General features: G+C 36.7%; 1 protein-coding gene across 1 annotated transcript; it reads left to right on the forward strand.

Annotated features, from left to right (window-relative positions):
• Nucleotides 1-12,085: 12,085 nt before the first annotated feature.
• Nucleotides 12,086-13,027, forward strand: LOC134376787 (olfactory receptor 52E5). The gene has a single exon (XM_063095312.1). The coding sequence runs from the start codon at nt 12,086-12,088 to the stop codon at nt 13,025-13,027; it is 942 nt and encodes a 313-aa protein (XP_062951382.1).
• The last annotated feature ends 4,438 nt before the right edge of the window (nt 13,028-17,465 follow it).

Here is a 17,465-nt window from a genome sequence, read left to right on the forward strand (position 1 = left end):
ATTATCATCCACATTTTCAGGAAAGCTCTGGTTAAGCCTGGTGTTTGTGGCCATCACCAGTGAAGCACAGAAAGAACCTTTGAGAGAATCACTGAATCCATTACACATGGGCAATGCAATGGATGGTACAGCGTCCTGAGTACTGAGGCAGTCAGCATGAAGTAGATGGAATTCGGAAATGCAAGAGGCAAGAAGATCTATATTGTTCTGAAGAGTCATTGTATTGTTAATAATAACAATGTTAGTACCTTCTCTTTGTGGCAGGTGAAATGAAATGGCCGGAAATCACCTGTTTTGATAACAAAATATGAATAGATAGTTCATGGAACTAAAGAGAAAGAGAAAGTGGCCTGGACACCATAAAGAGTCTTAATGTGAGTGGTTGAATAACAAAGATATAAGTAATTATTTACCCACTGTCTTAAATCTTCATTGATATATCACTGTATATCACATAGGTCCATGAACTGTACGAATGTATTACAAGACATTTCTCAGTCAAATTGTTTATATAGTCAGTGACCATTGTGGAGAAACTACCTGTCAGGAGTTGAGATTTATTTTGTGAAACTCACAGAGTCTGTAGTGAAGGAGCAGGTGGGAAACGGAAAAAATATCCTGACGTCATTCTCCTCCTACCCTCCTGCTGAACCCACCCAGATTCCACAGGGCAAAGGAGGCTATTGATGTAGTACATGCTCCTCAGTTCTCAGGGATACAGAGCATAAAGTAGACGTGGGATATCAAGCACATTGGCCCACATATATGAAGAGCTGGAAGAAAATTCTGAACAAAACTTGAAGCCCAGTATTTTTATATATTCTCCCTTCAATAATTATTATATAGTCCTTATTTCAGGATAATATTTATGATATTAGATACCATCTCTCTTTTTGTTCTCAGGGTCCTTTTAGAATAGCTGTTTTTAATATTTTTTATTAATTTTTTTTGGCACATACTAATTGTACAGATTTATGGAGTACAGAGTTACATTTCAGTACATGTGTACAATGTGTGATGATCAAATCGAGGTAATTAGCATATCCATCATGGTAAAAATTTTATCATTTCTTAGTGATGAGAGAGCATTTGAGCTCCTCTCTTCTAGCCATTTGAAAACTTACAAAAGATTGTTAATTATAGATGACTTGCACCTATAGAACACTAGAAATTGTTTTCTTCTATCTAGGTGTAATTTTGTATCAGTTAACCAACCTTTCCCTTTCCCTCCTTGCCTTACCTTTTCAGCCTCTAGATGCCACAATGACTCTCTACTTCTATAAGTTCAGCTTTATTTTTGGCTCCCATATATGAGTAAGAACATGCAGTATTTATCCTTCCATGCCTGACCTATTTCACTTAATATAATATCTTCCAGTCTCATTCATGTTGCCACAAATGAAAGGATTTTATTCTTTTTTATGGCTGAATAGTATTCCACTATGTATATATACCACATTTTCTTTATCCAATCATCTGTTGATGTACACCTAGGTTGATTCCATATCTTGGCTGTTAAGAATAGTGTTGCAATAAACATGGGGGTACAGATATCTCTTTGGTATGCTAATTTCCTTTCTTTTGGATAAATAGCCACTTGTGGGATTGCTCAATCACTTGGTATTTCTATTTTTAGTTTATGAAGAACCTCCATATTGTTTTCCATAATGGCTGTCCTAATTTATGTTGCCACCAACAGTGTATAAGAGTTTCCTTTTCTCTGCATCCTCATCAGTATTTGCTTTTTTTTTTTTTTTTTTTTTTGTATTTTTGGTAATAGTCATTCTGACTGGATAAGATAATATCTCATTGTGGTTTTGATTTGTACGTCCTGGCGATTAGCAATGTTGGGCATTTTTTCATATAGCTGTTGGCCATTTGTAAGTCTTCTTTTGAGAAATGTCTATTCAAGTCATTTGCCCATTTTTTATTCACATTATTTGCTTTTTTGCTGTTTTTGTATATTCTGGATATTAATCTCTTGTCAGATGAATAGTTTGCAAATATTTTATACAATTCTGCAGGTTGCCTCTTTACTTTGTTGTTTGTTTCTGTTGCATAGAAGCTTGTAGTTTGAGGTAGTCCCAGTTGTCTGTCTTTGCTCTTGTTGCCTATGCTTTAGAAGCCTTCTCCATAAAATTTTGCCCAGATAAATGTCTTGGACTGTTCCCCATATGTTTTTTTCCTAGTAGTCTTATAGTTTCAGGTCTTACATTTAAATCTAATCCATTTTGAGTTGATTTTCATATATGGTGACAAATAGGAATCTTATTTCATTCTTCCGCATATGGATATCCAGTTTTCTCAGCACTATTTACTGAAGAAGCTGTCCTTTCCCCAGTGTATGTTCTTGGTGACTTTGTTGAAAATCAGTTGGCTATAAATATGTATACTTTTAGACAGCCCGAGTTTTATCTAAAATAATGCCAATTTATACAGTTATTTGGTCTAATACATTTTGAAATCAAATCTTCTGTGTTCACACTGAGAATTGAAGTGGAGAAAAAAGGAACAGAATAATCACATAATTGCCATGCAGATTTCATGTTTGTGTTCCTGGGTTTCTTACATAGTTTTAGGGTACTGTCTCTCTAAAGCCCAAAGTAGGACGAAGAAACAACTGTTATGCTAGGAATGTTCTTTTACATGTTTTATAAGATACATTGGTATTGAAGAAAACAGTGAGCTTTCTAAAGCTTTAACTAATATTGTAATTCAAAAACATCAATATGATAATGTTTACTATGATATATCAAATTTTATATAGAATGTTATAAATGATCAGAAAGAGTGTCTGGCTTCTATACTTCAAACTCTTTTATCATAATAGAAATTAAGTTTTCCTAAAGAGAAGATTTTAACCTTCGCGCTCTACAAATAAATACCTAAAATATCCTGAAAAATTGCAGTTAGTGTGATAACTCACATGAGAACTTTTGTTATATGTTCAATAAATGTCGTTGATTTCACTGTTATATATCCATAGTGCTCAAATGGCAAGCAAGCTTTGTTGATTTAGCTTATAGGTACTAAGCTTCTCATTATTATGTTGTCTAACTCATAGGAGCTCAATAAATGTAGGTCGAGTCCAGGAACGTTTGCTTGTCATATGTGCATTGCTGACATCTAGTGGCCAAACTAAATGCATTTCTTGCACTAATGAAAGTTCCTTATATAAGTGATCCAGTGAACTAAAAAAGTAACTGCACTTTTTCTGTTTACTATTTTATTTTGGTTATTAAACATCAAAAAAGTTCTATTTCAAATAAGTGATAATAATAACGAACATTTTAATAATACCTTGGATCTATTGTACAACACTCTGCTATTCTATTCAAATGCATTATTTTACTTAATTCTGAGAAAAACCATGTGAAATGTGTATTGTCATTCTCATCACCCTTGTGAATCTATAAGAAGTAACATGAGGCTCACTGAGGTTAAGAAATTTTTTCTCAGCTACTAAATTGCAGAAAAGGGATTCAAATTTAAGTTGCCTAACTCCAAGGTGTTAACTCCAGAGGAAATGTTTTAGAAGATTTATAATAATAGCCAGTGTTTGTATATCAATTAATTTCTAACAAATACTTGCTGAGCACTTTTTAAGCCTTATCTTGCTGTATCATACAACAATCTCACAAATTGATACAACTTTTTCTCATTTTCATGTCAGAAAACCAAGGTTTATAATGATAAATTAAATTGATCAAAGTCATAGAATAGATGGATCAAAAGGCAGTGTTTTAAATCTGTATATTAAACTGCTTTTCTTTATATAAATATATATATTTATTTTGGTGATTCTACTAATTAATATTATATGCAGTGATAAAGGCACTATATGTTTACAAAAAATCATGTTATGTAATTCTTATAACAGATATACCTCAGAATTTGAAAACTTAAGTGAGAATTTTGTCTCTGCATTTATTAATGTACATATATTTCTGAGCTGACATTGAGAAGATTCTGGCATTTTTTTCCTACAGTGCTCTTTTTCTGCCTTCACTGACTTCCTGCCAAATGTTAACTATTTACTTGATACCATAGTGAGATTTAACATTTTGGCGTGAGGCCATCATGCTTCTGACTGACTAGGCTCCTGGGATATGTTCAGGGCAGAGCAATCCCTGGAAGATGCATAGATTGCAGATCACTGGTAACCAGAAGGTGTCTCTGACCAGAAAACATAGAGCTCTATCCTCTATCCTTAGGGATATGAAATTTTTCTGTTCCGTACCCAAGGTCCAGGGACAAAATCCACTATGTGGAGACCATTCCCAGGGGACTAGAGTTCTCATATAATTCCTTGGCCCTGACTGTTGAGAACTCAGTCACATGCAGGTTGTAGTCTGTGGCGTGCAGTCCTTCACAAACAATTTCTCAGATGCTGGGCAGAGGTAGGTGAATCAACTCCTGGTTATGCTGGAAGAGGATCCCAGTGAGAGTAACTAAAGTGACTCATGGGATGATGGAGTTCTAGTGATTCAGCCAGAGTCTCTGTAGATAGGACCATCTCCATGGGAAGCAGCAAGAGAGATAGAAGCAATGTTGAGAATAACCTGGATTCATAGCTGCAGATTGGATACTAACACAAAAGCACACAGTGAAACACACATAGTGATAAACTGATATCAGCAAACACGGTAATTTATATATGGATACAATCATATGAGCAAAGATATGCAGACATGAGGGGAAATATTAATGGTAACTCTCATCAGTTGGCACAAATGAAGTCTTTCTTTCTCTGTATTGTTCCATTTTGTCATCTCAGAAGAGAACCTCTTACACTGAGTAATTAATTAGCATCCTGGTGGAAGAAGGTTACAGCATATCTGCAAATGGGGCACAGATGGGTTGAGAGATGGGAGGACTGGGAGCCTGGGTAAACAGGTCATTCAATTCTACCTCAAAGCATGGAAGCCAGTACTGGAGAGAAGCTCATCAAAGCTTACCCAGGAAATTGAGTGTCTGAAAGGGAAGAGAGAGGTTCAGAAAAGGAAAGAGAAAGAGAGCCTCAGAGAGTTATGGCGGAGAAAAACTTACATAATATACATGGAAGTGCTTATTCAATAGAAAAAAATTAGCACATGAAAGGTGAAGATGATTCTATCAATAGTGTTCATAAGTAGTTTGCAGCAGAAGCTATGCTATTGGTAGACAATATTTCTTTCTGGTAACAATAAGTTTATTAACCAGGAGCATAATATAACAGATGAGGACAGGGAGTGGTATTAGTGGTAAGTTTACAGATAATTCTAAATATAAAAGGTGGAAAACCTAAATCATTGGGAGAAGTTAGAACATGTAATAATCTATAAGATTTTAAGACATTGGTACGTGAGCTTATATATTTTATTGCAAGAATAATATTACAATTCCAACCAGACCAAATAAGCTCCAACATCACGCTTATTCTGAGTGCCACCACAAGAAGTCAACAGAGGATTTCTAAAACTATGTATAACCCCTCAAACCCTCTCCCCTACTCACACACGGAGCCCCTGCCTCCTTCTCTTCAGGTGTGAATTACTGCTTCTCAATCTCATTTTATTAATCTCTCAGATGTTTTTTAAAAAGGAAAAATATCAGGGGCCATTCCTGAAAAAGAATGAATTAGAAAAAGTTAAGACATTAAAGATGCCTTAGTTAACTCTGTTATTGTGAAGGGAAAGAAAAAACTGATTCAACATTTATTTCAGAGGATTAACCCTATTAAATAATTTTAAAATTAACGTGCTTCAGTTAATATCCATCACTAACTGTATAATACATGATAACATCATCTTCAGTTTGGACGTCTGTGATAACCTCCTAACTGATCTGACTACAAATGCATTTGCTGCCTTTAAAAATTTTTGACAGTGCAACCAGAGTGCGTTTTTGGATTGTAAATTGGATCCTGTTATACTGAAGCTTAAATCCGACAGTCTCTTCCTGTTGTTTCTAAGATAAATATCAAACTCCTTGAAATGTCTAGATAGCTCCCTTTCTCCTCCCTCTTTCCCACCTCTAGTAACCACAGTGCTCAGTTCTCTCCTTCCAAAAGTTCAACCCATTATTGGGATTGTTCTTTCTCTCTCTCTCTCTCTCTCTCTCTCTCTCTCTCTCTCTCTCTCTCCCTTTCTTTCTTTCCTTCTTTTGTTCCCATTTATCAGTGAGGACAAGCAGTATTTCTTTTTCTGTGCCTGGCTTATTTCACTTAGCATAATTTTCTCCAAGCTCATTCATGTAGCTGCAAATGGCAGAATTTCATTCTTTTTATGTTTGAGTAGTATTCCATTTGTATATACACCACATTTTCCTTATCTGGTTGCCAGTCGATGCAAATGAGGTTGATTCCATATCTTGGCTATTATAAATAGAACTGTGAAAATATGGGAGTGCAGGTACCCCTTCAACATAATGATTTCCATTCCTCGGGTTATATACCTAGTAGTGGGATTGCTGGATCATATGGCAGTTCTATCTGTAGCTGTTTGAACTAAGATTTTGTTTTTTATAAGGGCTGTAGTAATTTACAGCCCCACCAACAGCATAGAAGAGTTCCCCTTTCTCCATATCCTTCGCCAGCATTTGTTACTCTTGGTCTTTTTGATAATAGCCAGTCCAACTGGGGTGAGATGATATCTCAATGTAGTGTTGATTTGCATTCCCTGGTGATTAGTGAGGTTGAGCATTTTTTTCATATATCTGTCGGCCATCTGTATGTCTTCTTTTGAAAAATGTCTGTTCAGCTCCTTTGCCCATTTTTAATCGGATTATTTGGTGTTTACTGTTAAGTTGTTTGAGTTCCTTGTATATTCCAGATATTAATCCCTTGACAGATGTGAGATTGTAAATATTTTCTCCTGTTCTGTAGGTTGTCTTCTCACTCTGTTGATTGTTTCCTTTACTGTGCAGAAAGCAAAGTTTGATATAATCCCATTTGTTTATGTTTTCCTTTTGTTGCCTGTGCTTTGGGGGTCTTATTCATAAAGCCTTTGCCAAATCCTACATCATGAAGCATTTCCTCCATGTTTTCTTATAGTAGTTTTATAGTTTCCAGTCTTACGTTTAAGTCTTTAATTCATTTTGAGTTGATTTTGGTATATTGCAAGAGGTACAAGTCTAGTTTCATTCTTCTACAGATGGATATCCAGTTTTCCCAGCATCACTTATTGAAGAGGCTGTCCTTTCCCCAATGTATGTTCTTGGTGCCTTTGTTGAAAATCAGTTGGCTGTAAGTACATTGATTTCAGGGTTCTCTATTCTGTCCTGTTGGTCTGGGAATCTGCTTTTATGCTGGTAGCATGCCGTTTGGGTTACTATAGCTTTGTAGTATAGCTTGAAGTCATGTAGTGTAATGCCTCCAGTTTTATTTGTTTATTTATTTATTTTGCTCAGGATTGCTTTGGCTATTTGGGGTCTTTTGTTGTTCCATATAAATTTTAGGATATTTTTTTTCTATTTGTGTGGAGAATGTCATTGGTATTTTGATGGAGATTGCATTGAATCTGTAGATCAACAATGTGTGTTTAACACCATTAACTAGGACTGGGAAAATGGAAGAGGAATTATTTTAGAGTAGAAATGATCAACTCAGCACAGAGCTTGTTAAATACAATGTGCTTAGATTACATTTGGGGAAGACGTCTTGTAAACAGATGAAGATATGTGTAGAAAGGATTGGGGAAGAAGTCTGCTAGAAAGGTATTTCTGAGAACCACTAGGGGAAACAAATGTAGTCAGGGAAGTGAATGGAATCACTCTTGTGAGTCATACTGGGTAAGTGGAGACTGTGGTCAAGGACAGAATATTACTTAAGGGTAAGATGAAGGAAGAGAAGGAGTAAACAAATTTGAAGGAACTCTCTGAGGGTCAGAAGGAAACTGGAAGGGAGAAATGCATAAAAATACAAGAGAGAAGAATATTTCGTAAAAATGAGAAGGATTTTAATAGCTGAAGGATTTCTCTTTCCCTGATTTAGCCATACCACATGAGAAATCCTTAATTATTTCTGGTCTTCAGATGACAGAAAAGGTGGTGCTATTGCCAAAGAAAAAAAACTGAGAGCATAGGTTCTCAGTTTCCATTCAACTTTCAATGATCATTTGCTAATGAATGCTGATCACTGCAAGCCCCAGCACAAAAACATCATGATATAATGAAGATGTACACACTAACTTTGACCTCAAGTGATCCTACCAGTGGTTCTCAAACTAGAGTGAACATCAGAATCACCTGAAGGGCTTTTAAACATATTACTGGGCTCCATCTCCAGTGTTTCTGATTAAGTTGGTCTGGGGTAATACACGAGACTTTACATTTGTGACAAGTTGCCAGGTGATGCTGATGGCACTGGTCCAGGGGCTGTACCACACTCTGAGAATCACTGATAACCAGTGATAACTAACATAACAGAGAGATGGAAACTAACTCCTGGAAATTAACAAAAAGAATTGCTATTCCAATAAGCAGATTGGGGAAGACTCTGTGTGGATGGTATATCATTAAATAGAGACTAAAAACTATTTTGGTTATTGGAGCTAGAAGGGAAAATTTCTTCATTAGAGGAAATAGGAAGAAAAGCATGGAAATGAGAAGATAAAAAGAAAGGGTGCAGAAAGTTTGAATTTCAATTTGACCATAGTGTAGAGATGATAATACTGTAAAGATAAATTGGAATTAGTGTTTAAGAGTCCTCAGGGCTATTTTATAAAATAATGACTTTTTTCATTAAGACATGAGGAACTATTGTGAGTTTTATTCTTATGGATCAAGGGCCAAAAAACTTTTTCTATAAAGGAAGAAAAATAAATATGTTAACTTTTCTGGCCATAAGATCTCAGTCACAACTACTTAACTCTGCCATTGTAGAGGAGAACAGCTATAGATAATACATAAGTGAATGGGAATGATTTTGTTCCAATAAAACTTTACTTACAAAAATAAGTGGTGGGCCAGATTTGGGCCAAGGTCTATCTGTAGTTTTTGTCTCCAGAGGATGAAGATTTTGCTTGATTATGTTAATAAATCTGCTAAGAAAATAACATTTTAATATTATTTGTACATTTAATAAAGAGCGAAAGCTATCTTAGACTTTGAATCTAGCAATGTTTCTCTTCACTGACAGGAGAATCACTACACAATCTTTTAATTATTGATTTTGTTTATGACAGTATTACTGAAGTCATTGTGAGTTAATTGGTTAATTGTGACACTGTTAGTGAGCAAATTCAAATTCCTACACCAAAGTTAGTTTAAAATTTTAGTGAAACATGCAATTCTCTAGAGCTAATGTGTTGAAAATATAATCTTTGTAACAAGTACAGACTTAAAGGAGAAAATAAGAACCATTGGATTGAAATTTGCATATCATAGACGAGGATCTGGATTTAAAGTCACAGGAAGTAGTAAAAAAAATAAAATTAAACTTAAACATAAATTTACAGTTTTTTGCTATTTTTTCCCACCAAATTCTTAACTCCACCACATTTAGGAATTTCCTGATTCTTTTTTATTTCACTGACAGATTAAATAATTTAGCTATGCACTTTAAGTTTACTGCCAACAAAGTTCTCTCTATAGTTTCTTTATTAAAAGGACTGCCACTATTGCAACATAAAACCTCTGTTTTTCTTTAACTTTTATTCATAGACATGGAGAAATTAAGCTAATAATAATTGTACTTCACAATTAAAGGGGTGATTATCACAGTGGCGTTTATGGTTGATCAGAAGAAACACAAAAACTGAAAAACCGAATTGGACAATTTGGTAATAGCTCAAATTAACAAGGTTGGTGAGTTGAAGGATATCAGTGAAAATAAAAATAGAAATAAAAATGTAGATAGAAATATAAATAGATAGAAATTTCAAAACAGAACCAACAGAGATTAATAATTAGAGAAGAAATAATTAGAATAAAAGAAAAATTATTTTAAGTTTTTAAATCTTTGTAACTGAAAAGATGGTACATATTAATATAGATTTGAAATCCATTGCATGAGAAATAATAAGAATTTAAAGGCAAGAAGTGGCAAGTGGGATAAAAAGAAATGGTCTGGGGAAATATTTCTCTTCTCCTCCTCGTTGTCTGTAATAATAATGATGATTACAGTTATTTAAAATTATATTTATTTATTTATATGCAGGGCAGAGTAAGCACACCACATGTCTATAACTTCAAATTTTGGGAACAGCCCTACATGATCAGTATTATTATCCCCAGTTTACATATTTTAAAAAGTGCTGATTAATAGCAGCAGCTATTGAGTCAGATACAATTTTAATCCTTTGGCCTGAGTCTCCTTTACCTCCTCTGTAAATGGGGACAAAGAGCCAACCTCAGACCTGTTTGTATCTTTAAATAAAATAATATTTGTAAAGCACTAAGAATATGTCTGGCACATAATTTCAACTAGACTTTTTCCTTCCCTAACACACCCTGAGTTATTATTCTTTCCAGTGAAAAGCAAACTAAAAAATTCTGTTGGATACTGGGACAGGGAACAGAGGTGAATAGAAAGATGAATCTAATTAAGAGTCATTGGTGGGTGAAAGATGTGCATACTGACTTTCATAAGATCAGACCCCCGTAAGGAGAAAAAGATTAGACTAAGGGAGTGAACAAATCATAAAGTAGCTTTCCTCTCTTCAGCAGAATTGTGGCACATCTTTGGAAGCAACTCTACAGTTTATTACTAAAGGAAATATGGACACAATATGGGCATATTCTCATCCAAATGACACATGCCACTATACTTCCAAAGCAGTTCTTGGGGCTTATGTATAACCAAGTCACAGGGATTCTTTTTCCTTAAAAAAAGGCATCACAATATTAGAACTCATCTCACTCAAATGAGCATCAAGGTAACATGACACATGGCACTGCCCTAGATATGGCACTACCTGGATCCAACAAGCCTGTCACTGTATAATACATATACAGCTCCACCCATGGCCCAGAGCCTACCACAGAATACGTTCTGCAACAGCAAAGTTTCTAATCATGTCCTAGTCTCATTGGCACACCCTCAAGCACTCTATAGGCCCATCGTGTTACAGATTGTATCCACAGCACAGGGCCAGTTACAACCCAAACTCAACCACAAAGCACACCAGACAAATTGAATTGTTTCAGTATGCAATCATGCTGCCAACTTAAACACTCTATTGCTATTGCCCATCACTACATCAGGTACACTAGCTATAACATTAATACAAGTTAGACTGTTCCTAAGCTGAAGCAATATCCGACTTTGGTATCCTTAAAAACTATAGAGACATTGGTACTGCTACTACCCACGTAACATAAAGGAATTGCCCACTTATATAATGTAGCCTGAAGAAGGCAGAAAAGATCATAAATCACAAAAAGCTCTGCAAAATACCTGGTAGCATCCAGCATTTTCTGTTCATGAAAGGGAACACAGTATAACATAGTGAGTGATGGGACTCTGCAGCTCTGGGATGGAGTATTACTTTCCTGGAATTATATAATAGTCTCCCAATATGTCTAAATTTCTTAATTCCTTAGCTCAGATCCAAACACCAGCCCTTCAATCCTCCACTTTTTCTGAATTGCCTCCCACATAGTGTCTTCCTACCTTCTCAGTCTACTTTATAAGAATGTATTTTTCCCCTCAATGACCAGGCTGGCTGAGTCAGCATCGCCACCTCAATCCCAGTTTGGTGATATTTTACACACACACACACAATCACACACATACTATATCTTGGTTATTCTTACATACTGGTTAACAAGCACAATTAGCCATAAATATTTGTCAGTTTAATGCCATATGCAGACTCTTTCTTAGACATTGAAGGTATGAAAAACATGAGAAGTACATCATTGCTGTATTTGGAAATTCTGCATGGTTTTCTATGTAGGCAAGCCAAATATTTTTAAGTGAAAGTGTCTCTTTAACTATGCCTTATATTCCCTCTCTAGGTTGCCTCAGCTATATTATGGAAGTAAAGGATGGATTTTCTGTTTCTCCAAGAAATAGGCAACTTGCTATGAAAGAAGTTAACATCTCTCACTGGAAGCAAGAAAACTCCAGCAAGAAATGTGTCTGTAATGAATTCTGACCAATATGCTTCATACCAACAATACACAGTTCCGTCCTTCCTCCTTCCTTCTGATGGGGATCCCAGGACTGGAAGATGTGCACATCTGGATTGGCTTCCCCTTCTTTGCAGTGTATCTTATTGCCCTCCTGGGGAACATCACTATCCTGTTTGTGATCCGTATTGAACACAGCCTCCACCAACCCATGTTTTACTTCCTGGCCATGTTGGCTTGCACTGATCTGGGCTTGTCTACAGCCACCATCCCCAAGATGCTGAGCATTTTCTGGTTCAATCTCAGGGAGATTGGGTTCGGTGCCTGTATCACACAGATGTACACCATCCATATATGCACTGGCCTGGAATCAGTGGTGCTGACAGTCATGGCCATAGATCGCTATATTGCCATCTGCAATCCCCTGAGATACAGCATGATTCTCACCAACAAGGTCATAGCCATTCTGGGCATAGTCATCATAGTCAGGACTTTGGTGTTTGTGACTCCATTCATATTCCTTATCTTGAGATTGCCTTTCTGTGGTATCCGGATTATTTCCCATACCTATTGTGAACACATGGGCTTGGCAAAGTTAGCTTGTGCCAATATTAGGGTCAATGTCATCTATGGCTTGATAGCTTTCTCAGTGGGATATATTGACCTTTCTGTGATTGGATTTTCCTATATCCAAATTCTTCAAGCAGTCTTCCATCTCCCATCCTGGGATGCCCGGCTCAAGGCACTCAGCACATGTGGTTCCCACATCTGTGTCATGTTAGCCTTCTACCTGCCAGCTCTCTTTTCCTTCATGACACACCGCTTTGGTCACAATGTCCCTCATTACATACACATACTTCTGGCCAATTTGTATGTGGTTGTTCCCCCTGCCCTTAACCCTGTCATCTATGGGGTCAGGACAAAACAGATAAGAGAACGGGTACTTAGGATGCTTAACCCTAAAAGCTATTGACATTTAGCCCCAAGAGGATCTTCCACAATAGTTCAGTAAGACAATAATGAGATCAGAACAGAAGTAAACACTGGAAACATTTACATTAAACTCCTCTGGCACTCCCACACAAGCCAATCATATTACATTTCCTTTATCCCTCATAATTCAGTACACCCCATTGGAAGGCATAGCTCAAAACAATATCTCTACTTTTCCCCATAAGAGTAAAAACAAAAACAAAAACAAAACCTCATATTTAAACCCCACTGGTACTACAAAATTCCTGAAGAGAGAAAAAGGTTTTGCAAAATTTTGTTGCCCCAGTAACTGCCTTCACAAAATAATGCCCACCCTAAAAAATGCCCATGCCCTAGTCACATAGAAAACATTCACTGTGATTAATTACATCGTTGTAACTACTTAATATTTTTACAATAGGATTTCATACAGTTGGACAGGCGGGAACATAAATACATAGACAGGATCCATGACTCCCTGCATAGCACATTTACAAGATTTTTTTTTCTCTGAAGATATTTGATTTATCATATCTAAGATAGGTTCTTTTTTCTACCTCTCGAATTTTTAGTTGAGGAGCCCTTGAGAACCCAGAGGGTTTCATACGCACTTGTTGTACTCACCCCAATATAACTCTCCAGAAATTGTAAATATTTTGAACATGGAAAAGAATGATATTTTCCTAATCACAATAGAAATCCTGCAGTTCCCAGAGTCAAGTGCCTGGATTTTTTGGTGCTTTGCAAACTCATTTATGTCTAAAAGTTGGGCTTCAACAACAATGGAAGCTTAACTAACATTCCGCCTGCTGAAAATCTCTATCTGATTCAGTATAAACATCATATGTACATGTTTTGGAACTGGTCAACATTTACATTCATAAACTACAACAAATAAAACTGTCTCCTATTATGTTCCAAATCTGAATGAATGGCACCAAAATTCACCTGTTTTCCCAAGATAGAATCTTGCCAGTCAAACATGGCTTACTCTTTTTTTATCTCCCAAATCACATTAAACATTGTTCCCTGCTGATTTATTTTATGTATCCTTATTTCTCCATCACCACTGTCATTTATTTAGATCAGTTTAGCATCAGCTCTCATTTAGCTTACTTCAAACTCTAACTTTTCCCCTCTGTAGTAGTCTGTTTCTGTTGCTTATGACAAAATACCTGGCACTGGGTAATTTGTAAGAAAACAAAATGTATTTCTTATGGTTTCAGATGCTGGGAAGTCCAGAGTCCAAGGAACACATCTGATGAAGGCCTTGTTGGCTGAGACAGTAATGCAGGAGTCTCACATGTCAGAATGGTGGAGCAGAGAGAGAACTCCTCATGTATTCTCCTTTTAAAGCTTCAGAACCATGCCCACTACCACCATTACACCATCAAATGGATTAATCCATTCACGATGACATGGTCCTCACAATCTAATCACCTCTTCAAGATCTCACCTTTCAACTACCATAATAGAATTTTTTACACTCAACACATACAGTGGGGATTATGTTTGAAGGGGGACATTCAATCCAAGGCATCCTCCAGTTCATTCTCCATTGGGACATTACAGAGTTCCCTCTAGAATGTAAGTAAAACTATACCATTCCTAGTACTATAGAAGAACATCAAGTTTGTGATAAATCTTGGATAGAAAAATAATATGTCAAGAATTTGGTGAGTTCTGTATTTGGGAGCCATTTTAGTCATTTATCACATTCCACTTCAGAGCCTTCTGCTGAGAATTAAGGCAGAGAATTGACACCATGTCTCTCCATGACCTGAAAGAATGATGTGAATGGGATTCAAGTCTCAACACAGTGTAGGAAAATTAGCAAGAACCCATGAAGACAACCTTTTCCAACACCACCTGATTTCATCCTTTGTCTTTATAGTTCAGGCTGCGCCTAATTGCCATCAGCCCTTGTTTCACTTCCTGGCAATGCTGGCCTCCACCGCTACCACATTCAAGACGCTGCGCATCTTCTAGTTCAACTTTAGTAAAATACTCTTTGGTGCCTGCCTCGCACAGATGTGCATGGTTCATCTGTGCAGTGGCCTGGAGTCTGGGGTACTGACAGTTCCGGCCACAGATTGCTATGCTGCCATTTGCAGTCTCCCAAGACATATCCTTATCATCACAAACAAGGTTTTGGCCATTTCAGGTATAGTCATGATAGTAAGATCTTTTTGTGTTTCTTATCTTGCTGTTGTAACTCTGTGGTGCCCATATCATCCCCCACATCTACTGTGAGCACATGGGCATTGTCCATATTTCCTGTACCAGTATCAGGACCAATAATTTGCTTGGGATGGTTGCCTCTCCTGTGGGATTCACTGACCTTACCATAATCGGTTTCTCCTATGGGAAGTTACTCTACAAAGTGTTCTGTTTACAATTATGGATGGTCTGATTCAAGGCTCTCAACACCTGTGGCTCCCATGTCTGTGCCATGGTCACCTTCTACATCCCAGCATCTTTTTTCTTTTCTGACCCACTGCTTTTGTCATGGCATTCCTGGCTCGATTTATATATTTCTGACCAATCTATAAATAGTTGTTACACTTGCACTTAGCTCTGCTGTCTATAGGGTCAGAAAAAAGCAGATCCAGGAGCAGCCCCTAAGAATTCTTAACCTTAAAGATGTTTCATCCTCAGAACCCTCAAATCATAATGATAGACAAGTATATCAATATAGATACTGAAGATATATATAAATATGTATACACATATATGTGTGTGAATACATACATGTGGGAGTTATGTGTATATATGTATATGTGTACATGTATATGAGGTCAGTGGAGTCCAACATTGCCAGGAAGTAAAATACAGGCTGATGGAGATTAGGCTTAACCTGAATAATAAAGAGGATTTAGTGTTCCCCAGGAGAGCAATCAGATATAGAACCCAAAAAGGAAAAATAATCTAGATATAAAAACCATCAAAAGGAGAAAGGATGAAATTGGGTGGTGTTATGAAAGGTCAGCTTCACGTATCTGTGTTTGGATTCAGCTAGAAGGAGAAATCAAGGCCCAATGCAGAGTCTGCATTTAAACACAGTCTCTGAGGCACTAGTGCATTATCCCTCTGCCTCACCCCTACTGACTCTCTGAACAAACTTGAAAAAAACCTTACCAGAAATCAATCATTGTCACCACACATCCTTGGGCACGGTTCCTCTTTATGGTGTGTTGCACGTATGTAATTGAACCTTACTTTTCACAATTAAATAAACAACAAGAGCTGGCATACCTTGGCTTAATATAATAGGATTAGCTGTGTTGTCAATTTCTATAAGATCATTTTGGAATTTTAAATCCAAGAGATTTAATTTGTTCACTAAAGAAGCTGAAAAGTTATATGGAAACTTAAGTGCCTGAAGACTTGTTAAGTATAGCAACTTATGTTATGTTATAGATAGAAGATGCATAGGTAGATAGATAATTTTCCATTAAGAACATAAATGGTTCTGACTTTCTAAAAGAAAATAACTAAAAAAGTAATCTCATATTCATAGTGAGTAATGTCTAAAATTAATGTTATTCCCTTAAATATGGCCTCTGGTGCTCCTGGAGTACTCCCTAGTGATCCACATATCTCAATAGCCATAACGGAAAATTTTGAATACAAAGGGACCATGATAACATCTGATGTCTTTCCAGCATCTAGCCAGGAATCTTATATATTATAACCTGCTTCTGGCACCATTACTGAAATGATGGCCACTAAAATGAATCAGGACAGAGTTGTGATAGTAGACAGATCCAACTGATGATAAAAATGACTGGAAAGATACTACCATAACTTCTGTCCATCACTGGTTGAAGACTGTTTCTCATGGCTTTAATATCCTGACACTTATGTCCTTCCCCACCCATGAGTCTAGCATGCATCCACAGCCAGAGGACATTCCCAAGCAGAGTATTGGTTGTTTGCAGTAGAAATCTGTTCACGTCTCATGGAAGGGTGAGCACAGAAGAAACAGGGCAGGGCACTGACAGTATCTGCTACAGCATATCCTTATGCTAGTCAGATCTTCTTATCTCCTGTATTAGTTAGCTTTCTCCTGTCACTATTTATTCAAGATGGTGGCCTATAATTTCTACACTTTCTGTACTCAGTTACTTAATGACATTTTCTGAGACAGGATCAATGCCATATTATTGCTTAGCAACATCTGCTGTATTAAGGTCCCCAAGTTTCACAGAACCGTTTTGAGAGGTCCCCTAGCTGGCAGCACGGAACGCCTTCAGCAACCTACTCCTTCCAGCAATGGGGCCAATATCACTCTCCTTGTCACCATCTTGTTTCCAATTAAGCAGCTCCTTTTGTTTTTATTTTTATTTTTTTCTTTCTTTTGCTTTTTTTGAATATGTTTTGCTCATCTTTTCCTAGTTTTGTAAGGTGATGCTCAGATCATTGATTAGAGATTCCCC

The sequence above is a fragment of the Cynocephalus volans genome, chromosome 4, assembly GCF_027409185.1.
Source record: "Cynocephalus volans isolate mCynVol1 chromosome 4, mCynVol1.pri, whole genome shotgun sequence".
NCBI classification, from domain to species: Eukaryota; Metazoa; Chordata; class Mammalia; order Dermoptera; family Cynocephalidae; genus Cynocephalus; species Cynocephalus volans.